We start from the raw sequence: 15,448 nt of genomic DNA, 5'->3' as shown, positions 1-15,448 counted from the left end.
TAGGATTAAATGGTCAATTTTCTCAGTGGAAAAGGGTAAACAGTGGAGTGCCTCAGGGATCTGTACTTGGACCAGTGCTTTTCAGTGTGTGTGAGAGAGAGAGATCTGGAAAGGAATTCGACGAGAGGTTATCAAATTTGCAGATGATACAAAATTATTAGGAGTAGTTAAATCACAAGCGGATTGTGATACATTACAAGAGGACCTTGCAAGGTCGGAAGATTGGGCATCCAAATGGCAGATGAAATTTAATGTGGACAAGTGCAAGGTGTTGCATATAGGGAAAAATAACCCTTGCTGTAGTTCATGATATTAGGTTCCATATTAGGAACTACCACCCATGAAAAAGGTCTAGACATCATAGTGGATAATACTTTAAAATCGTCTGCTCAGTGTGCTGCAGCAGTCAAAAAAGCAAACAATGTTAGGAATTATTAGGAAGGGAATGGTTAATAAAACGGAAAATGTCATAATGCCTCTGTATTGCTCCATGGTGAGACCGCACCTTGAATACTGTGTACAATTCTGGTCGCCACATCTCAAAAAAGATATAATTGCGATGGAGAAGGTACAGAGAAGGGCTACCAAAATAAGGGGAATGGAACAACTCCCCTATGAGGAAAGACTAAAGAGGTTAGGACTTTTCAGCTTGGAGAAGAGACGACTGAGGGGGGATATGATAGAGGTGTTTAAAATCATGAAAGGTCTAGAACGGGTAGATGTGAATCTGTTATTTACTCTTTCGGATAGTAGAAAGACTAGGGAGCATTCCATGAAGTTAGCATGGGGCACATTTAAAACTAATCGGAGAAAGTTCTTTTTTACTCAACGCACAATTAAACTCTGGAATTTGTTGCCAGAGAATGTGGTTAGTGCAGTTAGTATAGCTGTGTTTAAAAAAGGATTGGATAAGTTCTTGGAGGAGAATTACCTGCTATTAAGTTCACTTAGAGAATAGCCACTGCCATTAGCAATGTTTACATGGAATAGACTCAGTTTTTGGGTACTTGCCAGGTTCTTATGGCCTGGATTGGCCACTGTTGGAAACAGGATGCTGGGCTTGATGGACCCTTGGTCTGACCCAGTATGGCATTTTCTTATCTTAAGTATAGCATTAAGTCGCGCAGCCAGGTTTAGCAGCCAGCAATTTGATATCCACATTAAGTAGGTCTATAAGATCTCACCACCTCTGGGTCCTTGCCAGTCTTAGGGAGAACAACTATGACCGAGTGGTTCAGGGCCGGTGAGAGAGTTTTCGCTTTTAGTAGGTCATTATAGTAAGTCTGAAGAGGCTTGAGGAGGAGAAATTTCAAGATCTTATAGAACTTGGACTCAAAACCATCTTGGCCCGCAGCCTTCCCCAGCTTAAGCTTCTTAATTGCTGCATAAACCTCTTGTTCCGAAATGGGAATATTAAAAGCACCCAACTGATTGGGGGTCAGGCGGGGGCCAGGTAAGTGTCTGAAACAGAGCCTCAGTAGTAACCGGGTCTCTATGCTTTGCCTCAAAGTTGCTGGTTAGACTCAAGAAACCGGGCGGATATAGCCACTAGGGTGGACTGGTGGACACTGTGCCGGTCCTTAATGCCAGCTGTAACTTTATTCTGATCCTGAGCGCGCACGAAATGAGCCTACTAGCCCGATTTCCATATTTATAGAGTTTATATTGGTTATACCCAAGAGATTTAGAGGCTCGCTGATGGAGCAAACAATTTAGTGTTTCCCGTGCTTGATCAACTTGGCCCTTAGCATCTGGGGTCATATCAACCACATGACACTGCTGTGCAACCTAGTATCTCTGCATTTCTTTGATTAGCCCGAGCCACATATGCAATAATTTCCCCACGCAGTACCGCTTTCCCTGCTTCCCATAAAGTCGCCAAGGAGATATCTGGAGAGGAGTTGAGTAACACATACTCCTTCCAGCATGTCTGCAGGTGGGCGCAAAACGCCTCGTCCAAGTGGAGGTCTAGTCGCATGCGCCACGAAGAATGGTGGTCGTGCCCCAGGATCGCACCGAAACAGGACAGTAACCGGGGAATGATTAGAGAAAGACTGAACACCTATGCTTGCCGCCTCCACTCTAGCGAACCATTTATCTAGGACAAGCAAATAATGCAACCGTGAATACACGTGGTGTAGCAACTGAACTACCCTTTGGGTGGCCAGTTGGCTCTCATGAAGGATTTTACGTGTATCAGTCAAGTGTCCAAGTGTGGGAGCACTAGGTCACCACCTTTGCACAGGGCCGTAAATAATAGCACCATCACCTTGGAAAAGGTTCTTGGGCCCTGAAACTAAAAATGGCACCCCAAGACTGCAAAACAGGAATCTTTGCTGTTCCCGCTCCAAATGAAATATGCTGTATGCCTCCATTAAATCCAGATAGCACCTCGATCTGCAGCGCCATGATCATCAAACGCAAGGTCCCAATCTTGAAGCTCATAACCTTTAAAATTTGTTCACTTACCTCAGGCCTTGGGTAGGGTGAAAGCAGCCCTCTTTCTTTGCGGAGAAATACTTTGGGGTAACCTGTAACCCAAAGGTCAGCCTCTAAAACAGCAAGATGCTGATTCGGCATTGTGAAGCTAAGGAAGCTCTGATCTGTCCGGAATGAAAAGTCAAAAGAAGACTTTGTAAAATCCAGAGATGTCAGAAAATACTCTGTTCCACTGCGCTGCTTCTTCAACCATCAGGATGCCATCCTGAAGAGAGCCACTTGCAAGAACTCATTGATCTGTTCCAGATTTAGCATGAGCTGACTAATACCTCAGTTCAAATGCTGGAACCTTTGCCATCCACACAAGTTCCTCTCTGGCACACGCTATATCTGAATTGGGAAAAGCATAGACTAGCTCTTGGTGAATTGGTGCTCAGTCCACTAACTTCTTGCTGCCTGTGGCTGTGCCATAAAACAGGTTGGACTTAAGTTCTGAAGCACAGACGAGGAAGGTGTTTCAACAGGCAACAGGAAAATATGCCTGTGGCTGCTGAGCCAGATGCCATTATGCGATTGCAAGGCTCCATCTGTGCGCTATGCTCACAGTCCAAAGGAACTGTCAACACCAGTTGTAATCTACGAAATTCCTCCTCCATGTCAAGTCTTTGCTGCTGAAGCCTGACAAATTGCTGACAAAACTTTTGAAGAAAGAGTACAATGAGGATTTTCCCATAGATGAGCAGCGTGAATTAGCCATGCAGTCTGGGACGTCCTCCGTGCCACTAGGTGGCGGAGCTCTCAAAGCTAAACTGAATTTTGCCAGTGAGGTGCACCTACCTTTACCATCCTGCGCAACCTCAAATCTTCTCTGTTTTTTTCCGTGTGACTAAGTTCTTGCGGAGTGCTCGCTCCCTCTCCTCACAGACTTTAAAAAAAAAAAAAAAGAAAACACCAAGTCCACTGGGCATCCAGTTTACCAGAGTGGCAAATTACATCAGCCTGGACGAAAACGACCGGTGTTCCCCCCCTGCCTGGGCCCCAATCCGATTGGCCAGGACTGCAGCCGCTCCCCCTGTACTAGGGGCAACGGGATGACCCGCATAGCAAACGAGAATGACATCAGCCTCTGAGGACTCATCTAGATTTGTTGCCAGAGGATGTGGTTAGTGCAGTTAGTGTAGCTGGGTTCAAAAAAGGTTTGGATAAGTTCTTGGAGAAGTCCATTAATGGCTATTAATCAATTATACTTAGGGAATAGCCACTGCTATTAATTGCATCAGTAGCATGGGTTCTTCTTAGTGTTTGGGTAATTGCCAGATTCTTGTGGCCTGGTTTTGGCCTCTGTTGGAAACAGGATGCTGGGCTTGATGGACCCTTGGTCTGACCCAGCATGGCAATTTCTTATGTTCTTATCTTAGTTCTCTGTAAACTGAGTTGATTTGATTTGTATCAAAGTCGGTATAAAAAAGCTATAAATAAATAAATATCCCAGGAACACATTACAGCAGAGCTTTGGTCTGCACATCATACGGGAAATACACTCCCTCAGCTTCCCTTCTCTTCCCTCTTTCCCCCACACCTAGTCCGCCCCGAACCACCGCAATCCGCACTGCTGGCTTCTGCCCTCGCACCTCCCAATACTTCTTCCTTCCCAAGAACTACACTAGCCTCCGGCCATCCAGAACCTTCCCGTCTCTACTCAGATACCTAATGAGGGAAGAATCTCTGGGGCAGAGAATTTTTTTCACCAATGACTTTGGGATCCAGACTGCGTGGGGGGAAAAGTAGGAACAGGGTGAGCCATATAGAGGTGACAGTTATGACCACTTTAACCCAAAAGGGAATGAGGTCAACATGAAGGCTGGAAGAGTTAAGGTAAGCCCTTACAAGTAATTATAACAGGATCCAGTATGCTTTTCTACCTGGGCGGATACCTGCAGGTTGCCACTAACCAATCCAACCTGCGAACCAATCTTCCCATATACCCATTTCTTGTCTAGTCAGTCTACACCTGCTCCTTGCCTCCGTAAAATCCCATTCAGGCCTTACAGTTCTTCGGGTTCTTTCGACTTCATTCAGGGAAGGGCCTCGCTTCTGAAGCCCCGGCTGCCTGTCCTGATAACACGTGCTGGTCGCATCCAAGTGTCAACCACTACCCTAGTCTGATAAACCCTTATTCTCAATCACTGGACAGCTTCATTCTGTCTCATCTCTCACGTGCCACTGCATATGCGTCTCTACACTCAGGCCTCAGCTCCTGATAGTACTTCCACCCCCCTTTTTTCCACTCCTGTCACACTCTCACTTCCAACATGCACATAGATTGAGAGGGCTGGCTGGCCTCTCCGACCCCTCGGTCTAACATGCTACGCTTCTACCCAGAGATTCAAGAGCTGTCGTCCACTGGAAATGGGTGTGACACGAGACTCGCCCAGAACCTCGGGACCCTGACACACTCTTCAAACATGGTAAGCTCTCCACGGGCAGTCTCCTTATGGTCCACCTCAACCAGGTTCCCCTGTTCTACATCACCAAAGAAGGACCAAACAAGGTTCCTAGTCCCCTGCAGAGTAGCTGTAGGAATCCTCGAAGGGGTAGAAAGCAGATCCATCTCCCTTCACCCTACTTACCTACCAGTAATTAACAACTCTAGAGCATACAAGCTCCACAGAATATTTCATACCTTCGACTGTGAACTTCATCAGGAAGTGACAAATCAAAATCTTTTGCACTAAGGGGTCTCCACCATCTAGACCTCTTCGCAACTGAAAATTCAGAAAACTCTTCCCTTTTTTCCTAGCTATCCCCCACTACCTGCTGACTACCACAGAGGGCATTCCGCACAAACTGTGGAAGGCAAGCGTCTCCCTCCCATAACCTGCCTTCTGCGCAGATAGCACGAGCCTCATTCTCGTCACTCTAGTGTCAAGCCGGCAGCCGAGGTACGCCTTCCTAATTCAGATACCGATGGAAGTCACTCCCTCTGACAAACAACCCACGCCTCCTCACCCGAGCAGTGTTTTTTCCCTGCTCCACCAGTTTCACTCATCTCTGAATTTCACTGCATGGTAGTTGCACAGCTCATAATCCAACTCTAGGATTTTTCTCCTAGTCATGGGGTTCTTCGTATCTCATTCCAAATCAACCTCTACTCACACCAACCACTGGCGGAACGAGATGTGCTGCACCTCCTCAGGGCAATACCCTGCCATTCTCCTCTCAATTTGAAGCCAATTGTTAGCCCCCACTCGCCTCAAGATTTCATGCTGGGAGTCCTGCATCTCTGGTCCCAGGCCATAAGCCCATAAGATCTGGCGGATATACACAGGGTGAAGGGACAGAGGCATACTCCCACCCTATGAATCCCTAGACACTTGTCATCTCAGATACCCCTCCTGGAAATTGCTGTTTCAGTTGCCCTCACCTTCCAGGCGCAGCAGCGAGCTACAAGTCCTATTATACCAACTGCCCGACCTAGAGTTTTTAACGTGGCAGGTTTGTGGTGCATATGTATTCCACCTTCCTCCCATCAGGGTTTCGGCTTCCAAATCAGCCAAACCATCGCCCTCCAGTTTTTCCCCCCAAACCTCAGGCCTACCAAGGTGAGCTTAGACTCCTCGCGCTAGATTAACTGAACACTCGATACTGAGCACTGTCTCACTCCTGACTGCAAAGCCTCGAAGTTTATTTTTGTATCCTTTAACTCGAAAGCCCTAAACTACCTGTCTTCAAGGGCATGGTCGTCTTCTGGATCTTGAGCTACATTCTTTCTGCTATTAGCGTACAGAGGCCCTGCCCGCTACCCCTAAAGTACACCGGGTTCCTGCTGTGGTTTTTTCACTACATCATCCCCATGAACGGACTATCCTGGCTATTGCAACATAGCCCAATGGGCCTTGCAACATCTGTTCACATCTCGCTACTGCTTACACTGACAGATTGCAGATAATGCATACAGGTGAACCACAGCTCTCGGGGAGCACACATCTTGCCCACGGTGACAGCAAGTCATAAAAACTGTCTGCCTGTTTATCTACGTCTTGAGTGCATTTTATCATGAACACATGATATGGGCTATATGTGCTCAATATTTCAGCAGGGGACTCCCAGAGACAGCATGGCTAATTCATGCTGCTTATCTACGGGAAAAGAGCAAGTTCACTGCAAACAGTGTTTCCGTAGATAAATGAATTAGCCATGCTGATCCTCCCGCCTCCCTGGACAGTTTTTCCACCAGTACATCTTGTCTTGCTTTGATACGGACTGAGGAGACTTGAGGTGGCGCAGGAAGGTGTGAAGGCAGGCGCACCTCGCTGGCAAAAATTATTTTCACTTTGAGAGCTCTGCCACCTAGTGGCACAGAGGACGTCCCAGACAGCATGGCTAATTCATCTGCTATTTAGGGAAAACACCGTTTACGGTGAGCAAACTTGCTCTTTCCGCTTGGATGCAGATTCCTCTGACTTAACCTCTCTAAAATGAACAGTGAACACCTGAAGGCAATGATAGCCACTAAGGGAAACTGATGAAGCAAGGGGAGAAATCTTTCTCAGACTATCGCAGTGTCCCATCAAGTTGAAGGAACTTTAAAAGACACCAGATACAAAGAAAAACCTGTTCCCTGGGGACAAGTCCGTCCGTGTCCCCCCCAATGCTTTTTTTTTTTTTTTCCCCCAACTGCTTTTGCAATGCCAGTATTATGAAGGCAAGCCGCCATGCCAGTAGGAATGTCTCTCGTCTCCCATTGTCCTCTCTTTCTGAAGAACGCCTATAGGAGAAATCTTGGAGAGTACCTCCCTCAACTATGTAACCTCCATTTATTTAGACAGAGCCGCTATGGCACGTCATGAAATTAAAAATTCATATCCTTTGTGACTGAGCACGCGTGGTCTCCATTCCATTCACCTTCCCGCTCTACAACTGACTGCTGTTCCTTCCTACCATGAAGATTCCTGGTAGGAACCGTAAAGTGACTGATTCTGCTGCCCCGCTCTGCATTCCTGCAGTGATCGCATAGTTAAGCTGTGTAGCTGAACGGAGAAGCGTTCCTGAGACCTACTTGCTGCTCCCGTGGCTGTCTTTGTGCCTCTTTATCAAATCAAGTACACATGCTGCGGCCGAGTCGCCAAGGAACTGCAAGGCGTGATTTCCTTCCCGCCCACTGCCTTCATTTTCTCCCTCCATTCATGAGAATCACAGCTGTGACTCTGCTCAGACTCCAGATTGAGAAACTCTCACAGCTTGCTCCAACGAACAAATGCCCGCCGTAACCGATGAACCATTTTAAAAACTGTTCCCCCCCCGATTCACACCAGCCTGCAACTTATAAGGGGCCTGACATGGCTGCTTCATCCCACCAATGCATCAACTGGTTCCCCTAAAACCCCTCAATGCTCTGTATACACACTGCCTTTTTAATTTTTTTTAAATGATGCAAAGGAGCCGCCTCTGAAGGCCACATAATCCTACTCAGAGAAGGCAGAGGCAATTGATGTAGTGTCCAGAAAGAGTGGAATGAACTGGGAAAGGAAGTAAGTAGAGCGAGGAGAGAGCAAGACTAGCCTGCAGGGCCCCTGCTTCTAGTCTGCCCCACAGAGGGGAGGGCGCATTAAGCTGTTACCTCCTGGATCCTCCTCTTCCCCCCCCCCCCCCCCACCCCTTGTTCTGATCACCTGCAGACCAGGGACCAGCTCAGCTGAGGGGGAATTGGACTACCACCTCAGGAGCCCAAAGTAAAAGGCCCAAGCAGCCACCAGGCCTGAGTGCATCACATGGAAATGCACATCCACATAATCTGGAGACGTGAATTTCTGGCAGGCTGATGTCAGCACAGAGGTATATGAAGAGTGACAACGAGTTTTTGAGGTGACTCCATTTGCTGGTTGGCATGTATAACCCAATAACCCAAGCCATAGGGGCAGACTTGCCCTATTCTACCAAATTGCGATGGAGAAGATACAGAGAAGAGTGACCAAAATGATAAAGGTAATGGAACAACCCTCCCTATGAGGAAAGCCTAAAGAGGTTAAGACTTTTCAGCTTGGAGAAGAGACAGCTGTGGGGGGCGGGATATGATAGAGGTGTTTTAAAATTATGAGAGGTCTGGAATGGGTAGATGTGAATTGGTTGTTTACTCTTTCGGATAATAGACTACGGAACACTCCATGAAGTTAGCATGTGGCACATTTAAAACTAATCGGAGAAAGTTCTTTTACACTCAACGCACAATTAAACTCTGGAATTTGTTGCCAGAGGATGTGGCTAGTGCAGATAGTATAGCTGTGTTTAAAAAAGGATTGGATAAGTTCTTGGAGGAGAAGTCCATTACCTGCTATTAATTAAGTTGACGTAGATAATAACCACCGCTATTACTAGCAACGGTAACATGGAATAGACTTAGTTTTTGGGTACTTGCCAGGTTCTTATGGCCTGGATTGGCCACTGTTGGAAACAGGATGCTGGGCTTGATGGACCCTTGGTCTGACCCAGTATGGCATGTTCTTATGTTCAATATAAATTCTTGACTTTAATTCATAAAGCTATATATGGTAATAACATTGAATGGTTGAACACTTCACTTTGTATCCATGTTCCATCTCGCAACCTGAGATCACTTGGTCAAGCTTTATTTAACAATACCTTCTCCAAAATTAGCCCATCTTAGTTCAGTTAGGGAAAGGTCTCTATCTCTGGCTGGACCCAAAGTTTGGAATTCACTGCCCCTTTATATTCGAACAGAGGCAAATATCAATAGCTTTAAGAAACTGATAAAAACGTGGCTATTTGAGCAGGCTTTCATTCAAGCCAATTAGCATCTATACATGGATTTTCCCCTTCCTGAATACTCACTTATTTACTTATCCTTTGTATATTTTATGACTATATATTTATAAGGCAGTATTATTTCTTTTAATTGTGCTTTAATTTTAGTTATGTTATTTAATGTTGTTTTATGGATAAGTAACATTACTAGAATTAAGGTCCAATATATTTTATTTTATATTTTAGAACTACTGATTATGGTATTTTATTATGTTTTAGTGTAAAATTGATGGTCATGTTATTGAAGGTTTAATTTTAATTTTGTTAATCGATAATGCTGAATTTTTACTCATTGTAAACCGACGTGAGATCAATATGATTGTCTGTATATAAAATTGACTAAAATAAATTTGCTGTAGGCTGCACCAGCCCCTCTGTAAGAGGAGTGAAGCCAACTTTGAGCCTTTTTTTTTTTTTTTTTTTTGGCAAGTGAACATAACCCACTCATCTGAACTGGTTTGGCATAGACAGGAAGCTTAAATTTCTAGTTAATGATGCAATTTTGTGTTTCTGCCTGGTTAGTGCTTCTTTAAAGTTCACTTAACTTTTTTCATGCATGGAATAAAAGTTCCCAGCTCCATTTTTGTGCTGGAATATGCTACATGAATTTTAATTTTTTAAAACTTATTCTGCACTTATCACAATAATAGATCAAAGTGGATTCTAAGTTAAATCAAACATGAGCTGGTTATACAAACAAAATGTTGAAATAAGTTTGTTTTGCAGGGTGAGTAGGAGTGAACGCAGTGGGAGATATGGTTCTTCCCTAGACAGAGATGACCGGGACGAAAGGGAGTTCAGAATCAGACGAAGGGATACAGACTACAGGAGATCAAGTGAGGAGCGCCGCAGTGAGCGATATGATGACTACAGAGACTATGAAAGCCCAGAGGTATGTAATGTATTGGCCTGGTAGGGATTTCTATGGCTTTGATAGGTTGGAATTCATAGACTGATAATTTTTAGTTATCTTGAGGCTCATTTTTAAAGAGTTTAACCTAGCTTTGAGTTAGGCCCTTAAATTGGCTCTTTTGAGAATGTACTAGGGCGGATGCCTAAATTTAGGCTCCTAGTTTCTCTAGCTCCCTAAAGTAGGAGCCTAAAACGTTGGTGGCTATTAGGGTGGGAAAAATGTGAGATGTTTAACACTCATTTTTGGAACTAAGTACCTAACGTAATGACCTAAATCTAGGCAAAAGAACAGCAGACCTAAATTAACGGGAAAAGTTAGGAACCTAACTTAGGTCTTTCAAATTTAGGTGCTTGGCTACTTTATTTTTTTTAATAGTCCAGTAATACTTGTTTTCTTTCTCAGTAATGAAGTTTTAATGCACTTGTCTGCCAATTAATACCTTAGCACTACCTCTAATATCCACTTAAGGTTAAGCCTGTGGATACATGGAGGGGCCTTCTAAGCACGTCTCAGTCTCTGCCTACACCTCTGCAAATGCTCCTACACTGGCAACCTCCTGTCCACCCTGCTTGCTTTTGGGCAAGTACCCAGCTCTATAAGCTATCCCCTATGCTTTCTAGGGACACGGTGACCCTACAAAACCGGGGAGGCGAGTCCACACAGTTCCTAGAAATGCACCTACACACCAAATACAAAAAATGGTGGGATATCCAATCAAGCAACAGAACTAACAAACTAAAAAAAAAGTTTAGCAAATAGTAAGAACAGGAAACAGATTTTAATCTGCAAACAGCCAACAAGTAAAGTAAGTTAAAAATTATTTGGACAAGTTTCTGTGCTTGGCAGTGCCTGGGGAGGTTCAGGTTAGACTCTCCTCACAATGATGGGTAGAACTGGGACAGGGCCTTGGTTAAGATCTGGTCTCTGTACTCCCAGCCAAAACTGGAGTGTTCTGTGGGTTGTGTTTAGAAGAATCCATCAGGGCATAGCTTTCTGACCAAATAACACTGCAGGATATTAATCTTACAACTTTCTAAGGATACTGGAAAACATGCTGTCTCAAGCCTTAGTTTGAACTAGTGGTGTATAGGTCAGAACATCACCTGCAGTCTAACTTTAGAGAAATGAGTTTTCTCTGGGGGAAGCAAGTCCCAGAGCAAAAAAAAAGGAAACAAAGTGCACATAAAACACATTTCACTGCACCTCCTTCATTAAAAGATCTGACTGAAGCCTGTTTGTATCACTGGTTGGGTCTCAGCATTCCTGGAGTGTTCATCTATGTTCCTGAGCTGGATGGTGAAGTTGCACATCTACAGAGACAAAATCTCTAATGAGGTAGCTTTCCATTGTTTTCCTGAGAATGTAAAGCCAGACCAATGCATTGTGGTCTGCGATGAATTGCAGGCATTAGTTTTCAATAGTGGCATAGCCCACCTCTCTATCCAGAAGCTTCAGGCTCAGATACACAGTGGGGTGCTTCTCTCCTTTGCTGTTCACTTGAATATGCACAACTCCAGTGCCATAAGTTGAGGTGCCTCAGTCTGTGCTACAGCCTTTTGTTTATGGTCCCGTATATCCAGTACTGGAGCAGTAACCATTAGTATTTTAATGCTTGGAAAGCTGTTCCACATTCTGATGACCAGAAGATGTTATGGAGTAACTTATTTTTTTAAAGTCTGGTCAATCGGATTTGGCTGTTGCACTGTATTACTCTATCCCTAACACAGCTATAACCTGCTGCTTACTCTAGTGAGTGGACCAATTTTGTATCACTTCTGCTTTAACTGATTCAGGCTTCCTTTCCACATCTCTCACACACTCTCGATTTCTGCCATTCACACCTGACGCACACTGGATTCAATAGGCCTGCCTCCTGACTTCAGTCTTAATACCCCAACTAAATGAGTCAGATGGCCATCCAGTGTCTAACTATACAAGGCAATATCATTTAGATAAGATCTAGCATGTTCTTGGTCTGTGTAGCAGTTGGTTTACTGGGCTCTGGAATGTACCAGGAGCATTTTTCATGCCAAAAGACATTAAACTCAACTCGTATACACCAGTTTGGGTAGAAAGTACAGACTTCTCCTGAGCAGCAGTTGATAGGGGGATCTGCCAGTATCTATAACTAAGGTTCATGGTGTTCGGGCACTGGGACCCAGCTAAGTAGTCTAACAATTCATTCATCCAGGGCATTGGATATATTGCATTTGTTGACTTTTCTATAGTCTTCGATAAGAGGGTTGTACCATCTCTCTTAAGAACAAGATATACAGGAGAAGCTCAGGGACTGAGGCTTCTGTATAACAGGGCTAGCATATCTTCTGTTGACTTTTTCGTGTGCTTCTCAACTGTGGTTGGCACTCAGTAAGTAGTCTACTTCAGCAGTTTGTGAGAGCCTGTATCTACATTGTGAATAGCAAGGTGACAGTTTCTGATTTAGTAGAGAATACATCGGGTGTATTTGTTTGCAGTACCATGTCTAGCTGTTTCTGTGTAGGGGTTAACTGCTGTCCCATAATAACTTGTTACACAGATCTTTTAGGCAGTGCCTCTTCTAGGTGGTCAGGTATGGATTCATTATCTTACTCTCCCCTGAGCTATATGCTGTTAACATCATTACTATGTGATTAGCATAAGCCTTTATTATAATTACAAGAAACATGCATTGCTTTCTATCTTGGGAATCTGTAAATATAACAGTTATCATTGAAGCAGCAAATGACCTTGTAAGGTACTGCCCAGTTAGACTAAAGTTTATTCTGATGCACTGGCTTAAGACGAATACCTGCTGGCCCTCTAAAAACTCTTTACTTCCGGTATTTTGCTTAGTCTGGTTAGCTGTACGTTTTCTGAAAAGTCTATGAAGTCATCTGGATACTGCCTCATATGGACCACATACTCAAAGGGTTGTCATTATTCCCTTTCCAGTGTTCTGACAAGGTCAGAGAGCGCTCACCCTCTAACCATAAAGTAGTTTAAAGGGGAAAGGTCTGGTAGATTACTGGGGTACCTCCCTATAGGCAAACAGTAGGTAGGGCAGATACCATTACCAATCTTATGATTTCACAAAGGTCTTTAATGTATTCTTTTTAAGGTTTATTTAAAAAATTTTATATTCCACTTATAATGATGTGATCTACAAATGATTATATGTTAAACATGAAACAAAATGAGTCAGGAATGTTAAACTCAGAAAATGTCAATAATATCAAGTATAAAATAGATCATTGAAAAAAATTTAAAAATTTGTAAAATGATTCGAGAAGACACTTGAAATATGTGTGCCTTCAGTTTTTTCTGAGAGCTTATGATTAACTATTTTGCAAAGCGCTTGGTTGATCATTCCATAAGACTGGGTCAACTACTGAGAGCTCAGATACAAGTGGATTGAAGATGTAATTCTTAAAAAAAAACCAAAAAAACTGAACAAATATCTTCCTGTAGCATGCAGTGAATGGCACTGGGTATACTCAACAAGCAAATCTGCACAAAATGAAGGACCCATACCCTGAAGAGCTTTATAAATATAATCTTAAACATGCTGGACTGCTATAAATGGGAAAAAAATAAATACACGCTGGGCTAAGGCAATGATTGTAATTGTTTTAGGACAAGTGTATTATTTTCTGTTACAGGACAAGACAACTGTGCATTTTGTAATGGTAAGGCCTTCAAGGAATATTTAGGCAAACCTACATAGTTATCCATAGTTTTTAAAATAAAAGCCTAGAAATTATGCAAAAATCTATGGGTGAAAAATACTTATTAGATATAACCATTCTAAGCTTGAATAAGGCTACCTTTTATGACATCATTCAGTTATGGTTTGAAAGATAGTTGGGAATCACATATAAATCCTAAATCTTAGGTTTTAGAAAACAGAAGTAATATATCATTGTCATAGAGCAGTTGTATATTTTCAACACTGAAATTTATATTGTAAGTAGCAATACTCTTTCTGCAAACCTATTATTCTCGGGCTGATATGGGGTGGTTCATAGATTTGACTCCACATTGTGTTCACATATTTTAGATCAGCTTGAATATGAACTATGTCCCTTGATCGGACAGTATCTTTAAGATATCCTACCCTGGAAAATATTTCTAACAAGCTAGTGCAGGGGTGGCCAACTTCGGTCCTCAAGAACTACAAATAGGGTTGTTTTTCAGAATATCCATAATGAATATTGCATATGAGAGATTTGCATGTACTGCACCCATTGTATGCAAATCTATCTCATACATGTTCATTGTAAATATCCTGAAAACCAAACTAGATTGTGGCTCTTCAGGACTGGAGTTGGCCACCTTTAGGCTGGTGGCTACCTTCTCTGCCTCTATGATGGATAGAAACGAAAGCAGCAAAGAGTTCAAGCCTCTTCATTTCCAACATCAAGGCATGTTAATGACTTGCATTGAGTGAAGGCCAAGAAGCATCATCATTGGTCTGACAGCATATTTTGGCAGCAGCCTTGCAATCTTCCAAAGTATTCCTGTGGTGAGGAGAGCTCATCCTCCTTTTTATTTTTCAGTCCTGGGAATTGTATCAGTTGCCAAGGTTCCAGATGTCAATCACCGATGTTGTCTTGGGATACCAGAGGATATTTCCTTCCCTCTTGACTCTTCCCATGTTAGAAATCCCCTTTGTGGTAAATACCCTGGGGCTCCGTCCCTTGCAGGTTTGTCGCCGAACTGGAGCCTCTGTTCTTTTGAATCTATGCATCCCCTTTTAGACCAGGACCGGGGGGACATCAGTGGTGGTTATTGGACCGTTTTTCTGGGCTCCCTCTGATTAACGTGGTGGCCTTCTATATCTGAGAGTGGCTGCAAGTGGCAGAGTGGTCAGGGACTATAACCCAGCTCTCACCTGGAGTTAAAAGGTTTATCCCAGGACAAGCAGGATGCTAGTCCTCACATATGGGTGACATCACTGACTGACCCCGAATGCGGGAAAAGCTTCTGTCAAAGTTTCTATAAACTTTTGACTGGCTGCCTGAGGCTACTGAGCATGCCCGGCATGCCATGATATTCCCTGCCACAGGGGTCTCACTCCAGTCTTCGTTTTTCCGCGTGCCCATTAGCACTGCGGTCGTTGGAGCCCTGTGAGTCTCCTCACAAACTTACTAAAAAAGTTAAATAAAACTTCAAAGTTTTTTCCCACATCGGGTCTCATTCCTGTTTGAAACCGGACGGTGACAAATTTTTCTCAGACTTCTCATTTTTTGGAGATTTCTTTTTCTCAGACTTCCCATCGACGGCTGTCGGTTTTTT

The 15,448-nt window shown here is 43.6% G+C and overlaps 1 protein-coding gene across 1 annotated transcript in view; it reads left to right on the top strand.

The window, feature by feature from the left end:
• The window catches only part of RBM5 (RNA binding motif protein 5), a 255,667-nt gene that overhangs the window by 46,027 nt on the left and 194,192 nt on the right, over positions 1-15,448 (top strand). Inside the window, 1 exon segment of the mRNA XM_029599640.1 lies at positions 9,988-10,153. Within this exon segment, the coding sequence (XP_029455500.1) occupies positions 9,988-10,153 (166 nt within the window).

Source organism: Rhinatrema bivittatum, chromosome 4, assembly GCF_901001135.1.
Source record: "Rhinatrema bivittatum chromosome 4, aRhiBiv1.1, whole genome shotgun sequence".
Taxonomy (NCBI): domain Eukaryota; kingdom Metazoa; phylum Chordata; class Amphibia; order Gymnophiona; family Rhinatrematidae; genus Rhinatrema; species Rhinatrema bivittatum.
This window is presented reverse-complemented; position numbering and strand designations above follow the sequence as displayed.